At 44.0% G+C, this 16983-nt stretch overlaps 1 protein-coding gene across 1 annotated transcript in view; it reads right to left on the reverse strand.

The window, feature by feature from the left end:
- Nucleotides 1-4972: 4972 nt before the first annotated feature.
- Nucleotides 4973-16983, reverse strand: part of LOC147336841 (stonustoxin subunit alpha-like) — a 28067-nt gene continuing 16056 nt past the window's right edge. Inside the window, exons 6-7 of the mRNA XM_086285645.1 lie at nt 10410-10456; nt 4973-10261 (exon numbers count right to left, since the gene is read on the reverse strand). Of these exons, the coding sequence (XP_086141771.1) occupies nt 9711-10261; nt 10410-10456 (598 nt within the window). The 3' untranslated portion in view covers nt 4973-9710. The remainder of the gene's footprint in view (nt 10262-10409; nt 10457-16983) is intronic.

Genomic DNA, 16983 nt, shown 5'->3' on the forward strand with positions numbered 1-16983 from the left:
TTCTGCAGCCTGATTGACAAATCTCCTCCGTGTCAGTTTTGATAACCATCACGTCCAATAAAAAAAACAGCACAAAAACACCCATAACTATGAGCTTCATTTGGAAATACACACCTGCACCGCGAGGGAAAAAGGCACACAAAAGTGGCAGGCAGATGAAGACAAAACGCGGGTACGGCGAGGATGTCCTTTACGCTGCAGCTCTGCTCTCCACAGTAAATAGAGAAAGGAGACTCTCTCTTCAAACGCTAGCTCGACAGCTGCCATCTAGCAAAGATACCATCTGGCACAACTTCCTCCCACGTTCCTCCCACATTTCTGGTTCACGCGCGTCAAAATTGCATATTTTGACACACGATGAATTCGCGTTGGACACGCGTCGATGTGCGAATTTGCACGCGTCAAGTTAGGGGCGTCTGGTGCGTTTTGATGACGTCTATCGCGTTCAGTGTGAACACACCGTAAAATACCACAGCTCTAAGATGGAGGCTGATTAGAAGCAGATGGCAGAGCGATCAAGTGCAGGTGAGGCCACAGCTGTGCGGAGGAGCTTCCGGGTGGAAGGCCATCCGAGCCACGCCCTCCCCGGAAGCGCGAACCTCCGTAAACAAACCCCGCGGCTGGGAGAGAGGAGAAACAGGGAGAGAATACACACAAAGGTGAGGTCATGTAATTGGATTACCAGTCTGGCAGGGATTATGGTGTTAAAAGCCGAGCTAAAATCAGTAAAGACAAGGCTGATGTCACTGTCTTGTTGTTCTAAGTGAGCTACGGTTGTATGGAGGGCTATAGCATCCTGAACTGTTCTTCCTGTGAACTGAGCAACGAATGTGTGAGTTCTGACCAGTTTCTCGAGACACTTCGAGATGACTGGAGTAAGACCCACTGGCTCTGCGAGGCACTAGAAAACTAAATGAAATGTTTATTAAGGGAGAAATGTTTCAGGAACCTGAATTGATAGTTTATCTGAAGCAACATCACATCAGAGACACTCCCACCTCTGACCCAACTACCCAACCACAGCAGAGCGCTACTCTGGCAGGTCCAGCGTCAGCACCTGTAATCTGTCAGTGTTGATTGGTCTGGGTCCAACAAACTGGTGGTTGGTAACCAGCAACAGCACTTCAATGACGGGCACAAGAAGCTCTCTTTAAAAAGAAGAGTGAGGAGGTGCATAAGGAGCTGCCTCCAGTCTGTAAGTGCTTCTGAACGTTAGCACTGCTAACACCTGCCCACCCCCGGATCCTTACAGACTTACTCTCTGGACGCTCCCTGTTGCTCTCCCAGATCTCTTACCCCTCCATGCCTCGCCTGCTCCCGCAAAGAAGTACGACTGTTTTCAAATTCACACTTTTCTCACTGCAGTAATGGCTGGAACACCTGCTAACCCCTGTCTCCCTCATTGCAGTGACTTTGAGAATTTTCCACCTCCTAATTCCTCGCTGGCCTAATCTCTCGGTTACTGCACTGGACGTTACCCGGTGTCAGGTTCCTCACTCAGGTCTGTGAGAGCCCCAAGACTCCCTCATGGACCCCACCTCCCAGTTAGACACAGTGGTTACAAAGCACCCTGTTTCTCAGTCTGTGTTGTGTTGCCTGTAAGAATACAAGTTGCATTCAATGTGTAATAGAGGCACTCGAGTAGTCTCATAGAAGTGAGGTAGCGCTCACAGTAAAGTGTTTGTATTCTCATGTTAGTGTTCTCATTGAAGAAGTCAAGCTGAGCTCACAGTATAGTGGTACGCTCATTCTTAGTATCTTCATAGAAGAAGTCAGGCTGTGTTTTCACTTTAGTAGTTCTATACTTGTTCACAGCAATTCTCAGAAAGGTTTAAGTATATTGAATTATTTCACGCTTAATCGTTGTGTTTTGTAATTATTGCATTCTTGTTCACTTTGTTTTCTCTCAGACTCTGTTTGCTTCGCTCATACGCTCTGCGTCTCTGAGTGGTTTTCGCATCTGAGTCCATTCACCTGTGTCTAGCTTTCTGGCCATTGCAGTGGGGGGGGGGGGGAGCGCGGTATGAAAAGGGACGAAAACAAAAGAAAAACGCTTGGACACTGCTAGCACAGGGCGCCCACACAAACGCAAAGCAGGAGATGAAGCATCGCTGAATATGTTTCCAAACCAACTTCATTCTAAGCCAAAGACAAGAAAATATGGTGAAGCAAATCTTCCCTTTGGTTTCACTTGCACAAGTGCTGAGGTAGGTCTCCCTGCAGGATTTGTCTTGTAAGACAAAAGTTTGGGAACCGCTGTCCTAATGCAACACTGCACACACCGCCGTGGAGCTGCTCAGTGTTAAATAGTAACAGAGTAACACCCCTGACCTGTGCAAGGACATCATTTTAAGAGACTATTCAATCAATAATCAATAACATGTTTGCCTTTTTTCAGGAAATCACAAATCTGAGGACCATTAAACACTTCCTGACTCTTGTTTTTGAACAGCCTGCTCGATGAAGATTACAGAGAATAGTGTTGTAGTTCAGCCTGACCAGATCTGAACTGGTCAGGCTGAACTGACCACATGGTGGCAGTATAACAGTCACAGCATTCCTCAGCTGCTTTCAGGTTCCATTTGCTCTAACATTTCATTTAACGTTACTTTTACAGACAACAGCTTTGTCAGATAGGTGGTTACAGGGTTGTGTGGTTATTATTTCAGTCGGTTCATGTAACGACCCTGACTGCGTGGCACAGACTGGACAGCAGGTGGCGCTCTTCACTTATTTGATGATTCAGCAGGTGAGAAAGAGAAGTGTTTTTTCTCCACGTCCAACATAAGGACAAAAATGTTAACCACCTAAAATCTGTAAACAGGGTAAACAGCATCCTGTCATAATGTCTGGCTGGTTCTTTAAACCTCTATAAACTTTGTTATTACTGATTGACTTGTGTAATTGATGGTAGCTACTAAGGCACATTAGCATAACTGCTGATCTTTGGACTAAAAACATGTTTTTTTAGTTAATTTAAAGGCAGAATGTAAGTTTGAAACAACATTCAGAACTGCAGCTAACCTGTGTTTCATTCAGCTGTTCCAGGACAAATTTCCAGCTCATGAATGCTGAAGATCTCACCAATTCACTGGGAAAACATCAGCCTTCACCTGCAGTAGAGAAAATCCATGACTTCTAAAAGTTGATGGAGCTTCTAATTCTTTAGTTTGCTCAGAATCTGAACTGCTTCAGATTCCGCTGGTTTCTTCTTTCTGGCGCAAAGTGGACGATAAACAAACAAGAGAGAAAAGTCTATCAGCTGATCATTGATCAGTTTCATGATTGAAGTAGAAACAGAAGCGAAGAGGCAGCTGTGCAAAATAAAGTTCAACATCAGTAACTTCATAGTATAGAAACTCCATCATGCTAGCTAGCACGCAGTAGGAGTTATTGTAACTGACTGTAAAAAGTCAGCACAAGGAAAATGAACTCCACCTAAACTTGGTTTATATCTGACCCAGATAGACTGCAGGTCATAACTTCTTACCTGAACTTCAGTTCACCTGACACTCGGACCGGCGGCCGCTTCGAGTCAGGGGCGGATCTAGAGAAATTTTCTTGGGGTGGCAAAATCAAAGCCTTTTCCCCCCCAAACACATATGCAGGTGGTTACATATGGTTAAAATAATTCAAATGCAGTAAGTATACACGTTTTTCATATAAATATAGTCTATAACTTAATTATTGTCTGTACCCACATGATTACACACTTTGGTTACATAAAACATGTGAGTTTTGATGTTATGTACTGTATAGCCTGTATAATAAATAAATATGTAGCCCATGTAGTGTAGTGAGTAGTTCCACACACAATATAGCTAAGTAGTACAGACCTATAAAACATGTTTGATTAGCTGATGGGCACCGAGTCTAATAAGTGCTTAGTGGACACATGTCCAACACCAGTTTTATGTACTTTTAATTTCTTTATTATTGTGTAAAACTGCATGCTAAAGCGGAATGCTAATGGGATGTTCTGCCGTAGTGTTTCCGTTGTTTCCATTCAGGAAATAAAGTGGCAACGATCGATCAGAGACTCCTTGTCTTCTTAAAAACACAACACAACGCAGAGTCAAGGAGTCTCTTTGGGCCAAACTGCTGCAGCGGGATGAAGCAGAAACCGGTTACACCTGCAACAAAGATTGTAGCTGAAAGATGACGTGTGTAAAGTTTGCTCTGTGGGAGGGTTGAGGCTGTTTTTAGACCTTTGATAGTTTCCAATCCAGTTCTGACAGACAGAAATAAAAACAACATCATTAAGATCAGATCATGGAGCTGTTTCTGCCTTGTTTCTATCTTCAGATTACAAGACTTTACTACAATAAAGATGCTGACATGTATCTGTAGCAACAACATCATTGAATCTAGAACAACTGGAGCCAAACCAGTGGCTCTGCTGGGATCACTGGTGAGCCAACACTTCCTTGTTGATGCAGATTTCAGGGCTTCCTTTTGCTCCTCCGTTATAACTGTTCTCTCTTCTCAACACATGATGACACAAAGGAATCAGCAGTGACAAAGATGATGCTGAAGAGAAGCACACACTTCACACATATAACAGACCAGTGCAGTTACACACACCTCTGCTTGACATCAGGCCTCAAACAAAGACACAAAACACTAACTTGACTCTAAACAGAAGAAACGAGCAGCTGTTTCTGTTCTGTGCTTATTTATATTTGACACACATGCTTCTCTTTGTGCAAACACACATCGCACTATAAGGGTAACCTCGCACACAATGATTGGACAGCACAGTGATGATGCTGGGAGATCCTATACGCAGCAACACAGAAACACTGAGAACTTTAAACAATGATGGAAAGTGTTATAAATGACTTGTTGGCCTCTGATCTGTCACAAACAGCTGAAACGTGTCTCTCATGAGTCACATGAAGGTTTTTGACAGAAAGGACAAAAAGTAGCTGCAGTCAGTTTGTGTCATTTTTATATTTATTCATCTGGGAGAAAAATCTGAGGGACATTAAAATGTGTTTTCAACAGAGACAAGAACATGAATATAACAGAACAGGTAAATGAACATGTTTCAAGTAAACAGCTGGACTGATCAGGTCCAAACACAGAGTGATAAACTTGTCAAACAGCTGTCATATCTTTATATATAAGCTCTTTATAAATGCTGTTCACTGCAGTCTGTTGACTAATAATGTCAAACTGTTAGAAACACAGAAACATCAGAATGGTCTTTGTTCACAGAAACCTGTCTGGGATCCTTTGTTGTTCTTTTGATGCAGAGTTACATTATAAATATAAAGAGTTATTTCAGATTCTCATCAGTTTTCCTGCATGTCTTTATTTAACACATCAGCAGGGCTGAAGCTCTCATGTTAAACACACACTGATCTATGTACACGTTCATGTGTTTCTAACAGAACCAGGCTGTTATCAGCCTGCACTAACATTATGTCACACACACTGAATGTAACAGTGACAGTTTACATCATCACACAATCAGCTGTGATTGTTTCACTGTCATCAAACTAGTCAACAGGAAGTAGAATCAATAGAAACCAATCATTTACTGACAGCATGTCTGATGGAAATAAGTGCAGATTATGTATGAAGTATAACTGCACACAGTAACTGTGTTACAATAAGGACTTAACAGCGCCCTCTGCTGGAGTGTTTCAGTACTGTGTTAACTAGAATACACCACCTCCTCCTCACACCACCTGCTACAGCTCTACTCTTCTATGACTACAGTCATCCACAGCACTGATGTGAGGTCACATGGTTCATCTGTAAGGAGCACAGCTGACCTCAGGTCAGTTTAATGACTGTGAGCAGCAGCTGTGTTATTGTCACTGTGACAGGGAGACACTCTCAGACACAGCGCTCATGTCAGCTTGTTCTCATGCAGGAGGATCAGGAGCTCCATGTTTGTCTTTCTGTTTGAATTATGATGTGTTTGTGCCATCAGAGTCTGTCATGAGTACTCAGGGTTTCACAGCAGCTCTTCTGGATGCTGACGAGGACTCCAACCTCATGTTTCACCTCTCTGAGCTTCTGATGTCTGTGAACACTCGTGTTTCTTCTCTGGGCTCATCTGGACAAAAACACCTTTCTGTGTTTGGCTCCAGCCTCATTCTGACTGACAGGAAGTGTGTTATCCATGAGCTGCACTTCTGTGAGGAAGTTTCCTGCTGTGTTTCCTGTCTGTGGACAAACACGAGTGTTCCAGCTGAGGACTTGGTTCCTTCCACCTGTCCATACAGGACATCACGCTGTCTTTTCTCTGTAAATGCAGCTCCAGGTCCTTCCACGTGCTGCTCTGTATTTGTGCAGTTTGTAGTGTGTCCTGGGAAACGTAGCACACATGGTGTTCTTCTGCTGTTTCCTCCTTTCACTGAGTGTGAAACACTGACGCTGTGCTGTTGTTCACAGAGGGGAGCTGATTCTAGCTGCAGCTGGACTCTGTCATCTAACTGAATGTGTTGGTGCTGATCACGGGGCTCTGAGGGGGGAGCAGCAGGAGGACTCTGGATGCTGACGTCAGTGTATCTGTGGAAGCTCCCACAGCGTGTCTGTCATTCAATATTGTGCTGTATATTGTATCTATGCAAAGATGAACAGACTGTGTGTTCACTGGTCTCTGTGCTGCAGCTCTGATGTCATCATCACTCCCTCCTCCACCCTCAGCAGTCCCAGCATGCTGCTGTGGTGCACCCCACCCTCACTCTACACCTGAGCCACAGACCACACCCTTCACCTCAATATACACCACAGTTTTCTCTGCTATGGAAATGAGATCAGGAGGAAATCATGATTATTATTATTTAATAAACGCTCACATTAATGTGGGCTTATTTGTTTCATATTAGAAACATTAGTTGAGTGTTTTTAGTATAAAATGGTGAAAGTCCCTCTTTTTGCTCCTCCCCTCACCTGTGGATGGACGGTGCTGTTACCGTGGTGACAGCTTGGATGTGTTTCAGTCCTGCCTGGTTATCACTGCAGGAATCTTTCACATTTATTACAGGTAATAACTCTGATTTTTCTGTGTATTATGAACTAAATGTATCCTGATACACACAGAGATGGATGAGCAGAGGTCACATGATGAAAGAACAAACATGGAGTCTTTGATTTATTTAGATATTTATTGATGAATGCAAACAAACCCTGACACTGAACCATCGTCCAGCTTTCACAGAACAAACCTGATCACATGACCTGCTGACGCAAACAGTGAAAAGCTCCATGGCAACAACAACAAACAGCCTCACATATGTTAACAGAGGCTGTTAGAAGCACAGAGTCTTTACAGTCTTTCTCCTGTTTGGACACAGATCTCTGCACATCTTCATCACAGTTACTCACAGACGTGCAGAGTGTGTGGATATCAAAGCTAAGTTTCCACCATGTTTGTAGTCTGTACTGGGACTCATGGAGCATCTCTCTATGAGCACTCAGTGCTTTAAACAGTGAGTCCCAGTTTAACCAGCAGCCTTCACACCACACATCACACAGACATGGAAACTTCAAACCCTCAGACTGAAGGCACCATCATAAATAAATAGATTGTGATGAAGATGAAGAACTGGAACAGTTTGCTGTGGTTTCTTCTGTTCCTGTCAGAAATAAGAGTCTGGCAGCACTTTGCTCTCCTTCCACATGTTTAAAGAGGAAGTGAAGAAGAGTGAGTGAGTCGTCTTCCTCTGTGGGCCCAAAATCAGGTAGCAGCCACGTATTTTTAAAAACCCAGCACACTGCTTCAGAAACACTGAGTCCAGGTGACCAGAGTCATGTGATCAGTGAGGTCTTCACTCAGGACGTCACTGCTTCAGGACCTGATTCAGAGGTTTATAAGGACGTGGATCATTGGTGCTGATGTTGTGTGAGAGCTGGTGAACCATGGGGAAAATAAATAACAACCAGGCCATCAGCAATTCTACCCCCAGCTCTAAAACCTACATAATACACTATACATATAGTTATATAGGTTATAGTATGTTATATATAAACTTAGCTGAAGCAGTTTTATTTGTAGCTTCAGGCTGCACTTCAAATGTTTGTCCACCAGATGGCAGCACAGAGGCCTGTGTTGGAAAGCTTTGAGTAATGAAGCGTTTTCAATCCAAGCTTTAGAAAGCTTCATGTGGTCATCAAGGAAGCAACCAGGAAATATCTGCTGTGTGTAAAAACAGCAACACAAGAATCCAGGATGAAGACAAGAAACTCAAAGCTCACAAAACAGGTGGAGCTAATTTTGTGACGTGTTTCTGTAAAAACACCACAGAAGTGAATCATCAAAGTTTCCATGTGAGCTGATGATGCTGCTGCAGAGTTTCTGTGAACCTCCTGTGACCCCGCCTCCTCATACAGAGACATCTTATTGCTCTTCAAACTGCATCACGTGGACACATGTGATTGTGTGTTGTAGTATTGATCCCAATGCTGGTATCAGTCCTGGATCAATAACACTGGATGGATGCGTTCAGCATGGAGCCCCTGAGCTGTGTTACAGACAAACATGAAAACTGACAGGTCTGTGTCATTCACAGTCTGTAACACTTCTAAACAACAGAGGCTGACCCAAGTGCCTCAGAGCCAGGCACGCTCACATCACAGCTCTCTAAATAAGCCAGTTTCAAAATAAGAGCTGAAAGCTGTGTTTGGTTGTGTTAGCTTATTATTGTGGAGACTAACATTCAGTGATTATGTGTTCAGACTCATAATGATTACTCTCATAAATCCTGATCTTTGTATTTACTGTGTGTTGGATCAGTAACTGAGATTCATCGTATCACACAGCTGTGCTGCTGCTGCTGGTGACGTCAGCACATCTGGAACAATACGAGGTATCTACTACCAGACTGAGCAGGACGTGAGACCTGTGGACTGTTTAAAGCTGTCCCTCCACAGGTCACTCAGACCTGATCCACACCTCAGTGATATTCTCTGACTTCCTCAGTAGAGACAGAAACCATTCAGATCTGGGACGATCAGCTGACTGATGATGTCACACAGACTGTGTTTTTCAGGAACAGTGATTCTGATGTGAGCCTGCTAGCTGACAGCAGACCTGATGAAACCACATGTTCACATATGTGAGGACAGACTGGACTCTTTGACTGCACCTTGGTTCTCCTCAGAGGTCTGTACAGGAGCATGTCCACCCCCACTGAAGATCTCAGTCACTGTGAAACATCAGTGGTGCCAACAGCACTTCCTGTGGTGAGGATGCAATAATGCAATGTAGCATTTTTACACTGAACACTTCCAGTCATGGAAACTGTCTGTTGGATCTGTGTGACGTTGCTTTCTTGGTTAGAGTTCCTCACAAATGTCCAGATTATTCTTCTAATGAGGCGTCGACCATGTTTTCAGTTCTTTGGAAGAAAACATCGCCCTTTGCCATCATTACTTTTCTTTGACTTCTTCAAATGCAGCTGAACTCCAGCTGGTATTTTCTTGGACTTTGCAGCTGTTTCTGGTCATCAGTTCATTCCTGCAAACCTCTGAAGCTGAACAACAATGATGCTGCATTGCTGGCTGATCCCAAAAGGTTGATTCTGTTCATCTGGACGTTTTCAGAAACGTTTGCTCACTGATCAGGTGACTTCTTCAGTCTCAGCTGACTGCAGCACATTTGCACAATGACTGACAGACAGACATGTACAGACTGAACCATCTGTTCAACAGTCAGAGTGTTTCTCTAACAGGAGACACTCTTTACACTCCACTCAGCACAGGGACACTGAGGAACCACGAGACAAGAACATAAACCCAGGATAAAGAGTTTGAGTGAATGTGGTGTTGAAGGTGTGGAGGTGGATCAGAGTGTCGGAGGAGACTCTGTAAAAAGACAGAGTGCCAGCAGGACAGTCCACATACACTGCTACTCTGTTAGAGACAGAGGAGGAGGAGGAGGAGACAGAGGAGGAGGAGGAGGAGATGGATGTTACTCTGTTATTGTGCCTGACATAACGAGGACCATTATAATCACAGTACAGACTCCAGGACTGATCGTTGTATCCAAACACACAGTCATAACTGTGTCTTTTCCTTCTGATGCTTCTGTAACTCACTGATATACAAACGTTTCTTCTCCACTCGACCTCCCAGTAACAGCGACCAGTCAGACCATTTCTACACAGCAGCTGATAATCATCAAATCTGTCTGGATGATCAGGATATGACTGAACCTCCCACACATGTGTCACCTTCCTGTTGTTGTCAGACAGTTGGAGCTCTGTGTTCACTGTGTTTGTGTCGATTGTGAGTTGACAGGAATCTGATGGAGAGAACAAACACAATCCAGCTGCAGTTATTGATCCATCATCTGTTCATTGATTGACACTTTGATGATGACTCCTGACATGATGAAGATGGTTGAATGTGTGCTGCTTTGTTTTCATGAATCCCATTAAAAACACACTTACACTTCCTCAGACCTGGTCTCAACCATCGGACTCCAGCAGGCTTCACCCTGAAAGGAGGAGGGGGGTCAGAGCAGCACAGTCAGCATGCACACATGGACATTACATGGCTCTCACACACACACTGTTACACACTGAGCTCAAAGCTCGGCTCCACTGTTTTATTCAAAGAAATCTACATTTATTTATCAGCACATTTAAAAACAGGTTGAGCCAAAGTGCTGCACAGAGTAGAGAGAAAATAGGAAACATACACAGTAATTACTATAAAGACTCGTCAGAATTGAAAGCTACAGAGTACAAATGTGTTTCCAACCGGCTTTTAAAAATGTCGAGTGTTGGTGACAACCTGATGTGAAGGGCGACTGTTCACCTGCTGTTCACCTGCTGAGTCTTGTCCTGTACAGGACAAGACTCAGCAGTCCATCTGCATCTTACGGATAAAGGACACTCTTTCGAGGATGCCAATGTTCACATTTTGGACAGAGAGGACAGATGGTTTGAAAGAGGAGTGAAAGAAGCCATCTATGTCCACTGTGAGCGACCATCTTTGAACAGAGGCGGGGGTTTACGACACCAACTCTCTGCCATCTATAATCCAGTTTTGAGATCCCTTCCCAGACGCCTTAACGCCCACTCACATCCTGGGCCATCTGACCTCAGGAATTCGCATGATAAGGTGGGGCCAGGTTTCACAATGAACACACCCGAAACTCTGGCTGATTGGGACCCACACCCAGTTACACACCTTGGCTCAGGCGATTAGAGGATCATCAGGGGGTCCTTTTGTCCCTCTGTGGGGGGATACTCCCACTAGGTTTATATCTGGGACTCTCCACCATTTGACCTTAGAACTGAAGAAGCTTCTCGGATGAGAGGTGAAACGTCTTCAAGCAACTTAAAGAAGTCCAGACGCTTTTCTTTGCAAGCTCCTTTGACTAGCATTATATTAGTGAATAGTTAATGCTAAGTAGGCTACCATTAGCAGCTAAAAGCTAATTTGGGTTAGTAGCTAACGCTAATACCCTTTTTTCTTCTTTTATAATGATGTGAGACGTTAATGCTAAATAGGCTTCCATGAGTGACTCCTTTCCCTTGCATTATAAAGATGTGAAGAGTTTATGCTAAGTAAGCTGCCATTAGCAGCTAATGCTAATACTGTTTTTCCTTGCTTTATACAACTTGAGCAGCTATTGCTAAGTAGGCCACTTTGCTCTGCTAAGGATTTGTGTGACCATGATGGAAACTCTGATAAGCTAATGCTGCTAAGCTAATTCTCTTTATGGGCCCTGTTAGAATCAATATTTCATTCTCATTCTGTTGTTTGAGAACAATAACAGAAAAATGTGCACTTGAGAACAAATTTATTGTGGATTCAGCTGTGAATGTAGAGTTTGTCATTATTTAAGCTTCCATTTCTGTCAAGGAAGAAACGCTTTTATGAGTTTTATGTTGCATTAAAGTATATGTTCATATCTTACTCTTATAGGAAAAGAGCAGAATGTACTAATCGCTCTCTTGCTCTGTTTCTAGAAACAGGAAGTTCACCCTGTGACATTTACACGAACTTAGACACACACACACACACACACACATGCAAAATTAGAGGAAACTGCTTGCTATAAATAATAAACGACTACTGCAGCTCGTGGTGAGTCTCTCTCTGAGTCTTCACCCGTGCAGCACGTTTAAACAGTCTCCAAGTGTCTCAGTGTTTTTTATTCACCTGACTGTTTGTTAACTGTAAATATCTGACATTTAATTGGTCCTTCGAGCCGCTAATGGACTGGTATTAATAGTAATATTACGCTCCATTTCACAGTGGTATCCTTCTTCATGTCCCGACGTCGTGACAAACCTGCGTTGAAGCCCCTGCAGAGCTCCCTCCCGGAAGGGATAAAGTCCAGGAACGTGAATTCGGGTCCTGGCCAACGTCTTATACAGGTCCACGGCGGTGGGATTTGAAGGAGGACGCCCGACCGGCAACTACAATGCCAGGTGAATATTCCACACTTAACACACTTCGCGGAAAACAATCGGCTGGGACAGCCTGCGTGGTCTGAGTACATTAAAAATAGGAAGTAACCTATTAGCTAACAAAGGTCTATAGATTTTATCCGCTCACCTGAAACAGTGGTTGGAAGCAAGATGAAATTAATTATCCGCTCACCTGAAATAGTGGTTGGTAGCAAGATAAGTTATCCGCTCGCCTGAAACAGTGGCTGGAAGCAGAATAACGATTAGTAGACTTAATTATCCGCTCACCTGAAACAGTGGCTGGAAGCAGAATAACGGTTAGCAGCTCGCCTGAAAAAGGGGCTGGTAGCAGATACTAATAAGACACCCAGAGCTGTCCAGTACAAATTTTGCGCGTATGAACTGTCATTTTACTGTTTTGTTGGTGGAGTAAGTTGATTTAACAGCACATTAAGGTGGCTGAACTACTCCACTGAATTGTTTACCGTTGATTGCTGAAGTGCTGGCGGAATGAGAATAAGGTTGTGTTTCATCACATAAAATTAACACCGCTTTCAAGGCAGCTTGAAAGTCAAAGGCCGTTGTTAATATCCGCTCTCATTCCTCGTGCCAGCGACAGCATCACGGGTGTGTATGTGTGTATGAATGTAATATATCTATAAACTAAGAAAAAATGGGTAATAAATCTACAAAACTCACTGCTGACGAGCAGTGGTTAGAGAAAAGTTGTCCCGGCGCCGGTCAAATTAGTGCTAAAGGATGGAGGAACCGAAAGAAATTAAACTGCCTTGCGTGGGAGGGAAAATGCAGTCCCTCTGCAGTAACTATTTTAAAGGAAACTCTCCAAACAGAAATAAATAATGAAAAAAGCTTTAAAAAGAAAGACAAACGTCTCACAGAATGGCAGTATTTTAAAGCCTGGATGGCAGAAAAAGATAAACGCACCAAAGCACGTGAAGAAAAAAAGAAAAAGAAAAACGAGCAGCACACAGAGTCAAAGGACCCAAATGTCCCAAATCCGCCTCCATATGTGCCAAGTCCCTGCTCTAAACCGCCATCTACAAATCCTTTCACTACTATACCAAGCCCATATGCCCCTGCAAGACAGGCACTGAATCTTATGTCAACACCCCCCACCCATAAAGAACAGGACGATTTAGGGAAAGATTTGTACGGGAGGGATATGAGAGGGTGGCCAGACCCCCTGGCCCCAGTGGAGTATTCCCAATGATCGCAGCACCAAACCCTTGATATGGAATGACCACAGGGCCACCTGCTGATGAGGATGCTGTCCCACCAACAGACGATAGGCCAGTAATATACACCTATCGCCCCTGGTCACATGAGGTTAGGAAAAATGTTCTGAAAGATGTGCCTCCCCTCAATGAAGGCTTTCTGCCATGGAGGGATGCAGTAGAATTAATTCGCGACAATTGGGGTCTTAATGGACATGAGATGTTGCAAGTCTTACAGGACCTGCTTGGGTTGCGGTTCCCTAGAGTAAGGGGCACGTTTACGGGTGACGATCATGACCATGAATTACTCCTAGCGGGCACAGACCGATTAGCTAATGCCCTAAACATAGTATATGAACGTGTCCGCACTGAATTAGCACCGCGCCCTGACTATGGTAAAATAGGGGAAGTGAAACAAAAAGAGGCTGAGACAGGGTCTGATTTCCTGGACCGTCTACGTCCTGTTTTTAGACAGCACTCAGGCCTGAACTATGAAGACGGGCCACAAACTCCTTTCCAGCAACAATTAAAAAATGCTTTCCTGAACGGCCTCATCCCAAAAGTGCGGGCCCATGTGGATAAGCACTGGGTCACACAGAACACAGGCAATTTACCAGACGCCTTACAATATGCTGAACATGCTGTTAAGGTCCAAAAGCAGAAGGAAAAAGGAGGTGTTTTCACTGTAGACCCCGGGACAGGTTTTGTGGCATTCTCAGGACAGTATAAAAGGCGCAGGCCAAATCCGTTTAAGGGAAAAGGAAAGAATAGGGACAGAAGACATCGTGGAGCACAAGACAGAGACACAAGCTGTTACAACTGTGGAAGGGAAGGGCATTTTGCCCGTGAGTGTAGACAGAGACAGCGTGATGATAGCAAGGAAGATAGAGATAGAGGTGGCAAATGACTAGCTTTAAAGCCAGAGCCTAAAGATAATGATGAAAGTGAAGTATACAACATAGAACAGTTACTTCTAGGCTCTGAACACAAGCCCACCATTATAGTACATGTTAATGGACAGCCCATAACACTGCTCTGTGATACAGGAGCATGTAAAACAGTACTAACAACAGAACCGCCAAACATCAAATTCTCAAATAACACACTGTTAGTGAAATCAGCATCAGGACACGTGAGCACAAAGCGACTAACAGAACCTTTGTTCCTATCCCACCGAGATAGTGGCCGCAGCTGTAAAATCCAATGCATATATGATCCATCGTGTCCAGTTAATCTTTTAGGGAGAGATGCGCTGGAGAAACTAGACGTCGGAATATTGTCAGGGCCAGAAGGCATGTATGCTAAGCTAATGCTAAATGAGGGATTGGGGGAGCCACATTATTACTGGACGCTGGATTTGCCCCCTTTAGAGGCACTCCACCATTTGGCTAGCAAGTACTTACCAGCCTTATCTACACAACAGCCATACACTGAGTATCACAACACGCTGAGGTTTAAACGGAGCCCAGGTCCTGACCCACCTTATGACAAACAGATACACAAGTTAGGCCCACAAAAGCTAACATTACAGCATCTGTATGTTACAGAAAGCGGAAATGCAGTCTGCTCAGTAATACAGCCGGAAGCAGTGAGGCAAGTGAATAAAATGCCAAAAACCCACATGTATCAGTGGCCCACAATAACAGCACTGAGTGGAAAGATTTAGGTCACATCCTAGAAAAAGTGCAACGGGACAGATATGAAAAAACCGAGGAAACGCATGAGGGCTGGTTGCAGGGTCATAGAACGGGATGCATGAGGTACACGCTGGGGTGGGTCCTTACCACACTCCCATCAACTCACATGACAGACAATGCCAGTCTGCATGCAGTAGAAAACGAGGACTGACACGCACTCTCATTACAGTTACTTCCAGAACTAAAAAAGCTACCCACAAAGCTGTGGTCCACAGGATTGGCAGATGTAGGTTTGATTAAGGGAGCAGATCCCTTTGTAGTAAAAACTACCACTACCTACAGGCCAGTAAAACCACAATATCCTTTAAGCACAGAAGCAAAGACCGGGATCAGATCAGTAATTGCAGATGTTGGATACCTGAATACACACTGCTGGCCCAACCTTTGCAAAGCCTAATCTATGGTAAACACTTAGCACTGAAAGATGAAATAGAATGGACACCAGAAGCAGAAAAAGCATTTAATGACCTAAAACTTGCCCTGCAAACAAGCACAGTTTTAGCTTTGCCAGACTATGAAAAACCTTTTTATTTGCATGTTGACGGCGCGGCCGGTTTTATGAAAGCCGTTCTAACGCAAGCTTTCGGGGAAAAACAATGCCCACTTGCATTCTATTCCTGCAAATTAGACTCAGTCGCCTCAGGTTTACCAACATGTGTACAAGCTTGTGCCCCTGCAGTGGAGGCAGTTAAGAAATCAGCTGACATTGTCTTAGGACACACATTGATTATCAAAGTTCCTCACGCTGTAACCTCCATTTTGCTACAAGAAAACTTATCTTATTTAACTCATGCAAGACAACTTTCATATGTAGGCATTTTGCTTTCGCAATCGCACATTACAATCGAGAAGTATAGGCAATTGAACCCTAGCTCACTCCTCCCCGTACCGGAAGATGGTGAAAAACATTGCTGTATGCAGACACTTGATGAGGAAACGAAACCTCGACCGGACATTTATAGTTCACATCAGCATGGTTTCACAGACATTTTTGTAGATGGCTCAGCATCCAAAAATAGTCTAGGTCGCAACTGTGTCGGTTATGCAGTAACCACAGTAGACACGATTCTGGAAGCGAAACCTCTAACTTCCTCTTTTTCAGCACAGAGTGCTGAGCTCATTGCTGTCATACGTGCATGCCAGCTATACAGAGGTCAGGATGTCAACATTCACACTGACAGCCAGTATGTTTTTGCAGCAGTGCATCATTTTGCAAAAATATGGCAAAATAGGGGCATGGTCACCTCCACAGGTAACCCAGTCCAACATAGACATCTGTTAAAAGAGCTATTAGATGTCATAACGTTGCCCAGACAGCTGGCACTATGTAAGTGTGCAGCTCACCAGACAGATAACTCAGAAATTACTAGAGGCAATAACTTCGCAGACCAAGCTGCAAAGAAGGCCGCACAGCAACCAATACAAACTTTAATGTCTGCAACTTCACAGCTAATACCACTTGATGTACTTGAGGATGAACAGAAAGCCGCACCTATTGCAGAGCAAAAGAAATGGCTAAGGTGTGGAGCAGAACTACACAATGACTTAATGACTTGTAATGGCAAGCCAGTATTGCCAAAATTCCTACACAAAACAGCAGCGTTGGCGACACACGGGTTAACACATGTGTCGAGGGGGGGATGATGAGTATCCTCTCTAAACACTTCT

The sequence above is a fragment of the Aulonocara sp. 'chitande type north' Nkhata Bay genome, linkage group LG3 (genome assembly GCF_057382095.1).
Source record: "Aulonocara sp. 'chitande type north' Nkhata Bay isolate Kocher_YH1m ecotype deep benthic linkage group LG3, A_spYH_male_GT1.1, whole genome shotgun sequence".
Lineage (NCBI taxonomy): Eukaryota > Metazoa > Chordata > Actinopteri > Cichliformes > Cichlidae > Aulonocara > Aulonocara sp. 'chitande type north' Nkhata Bay.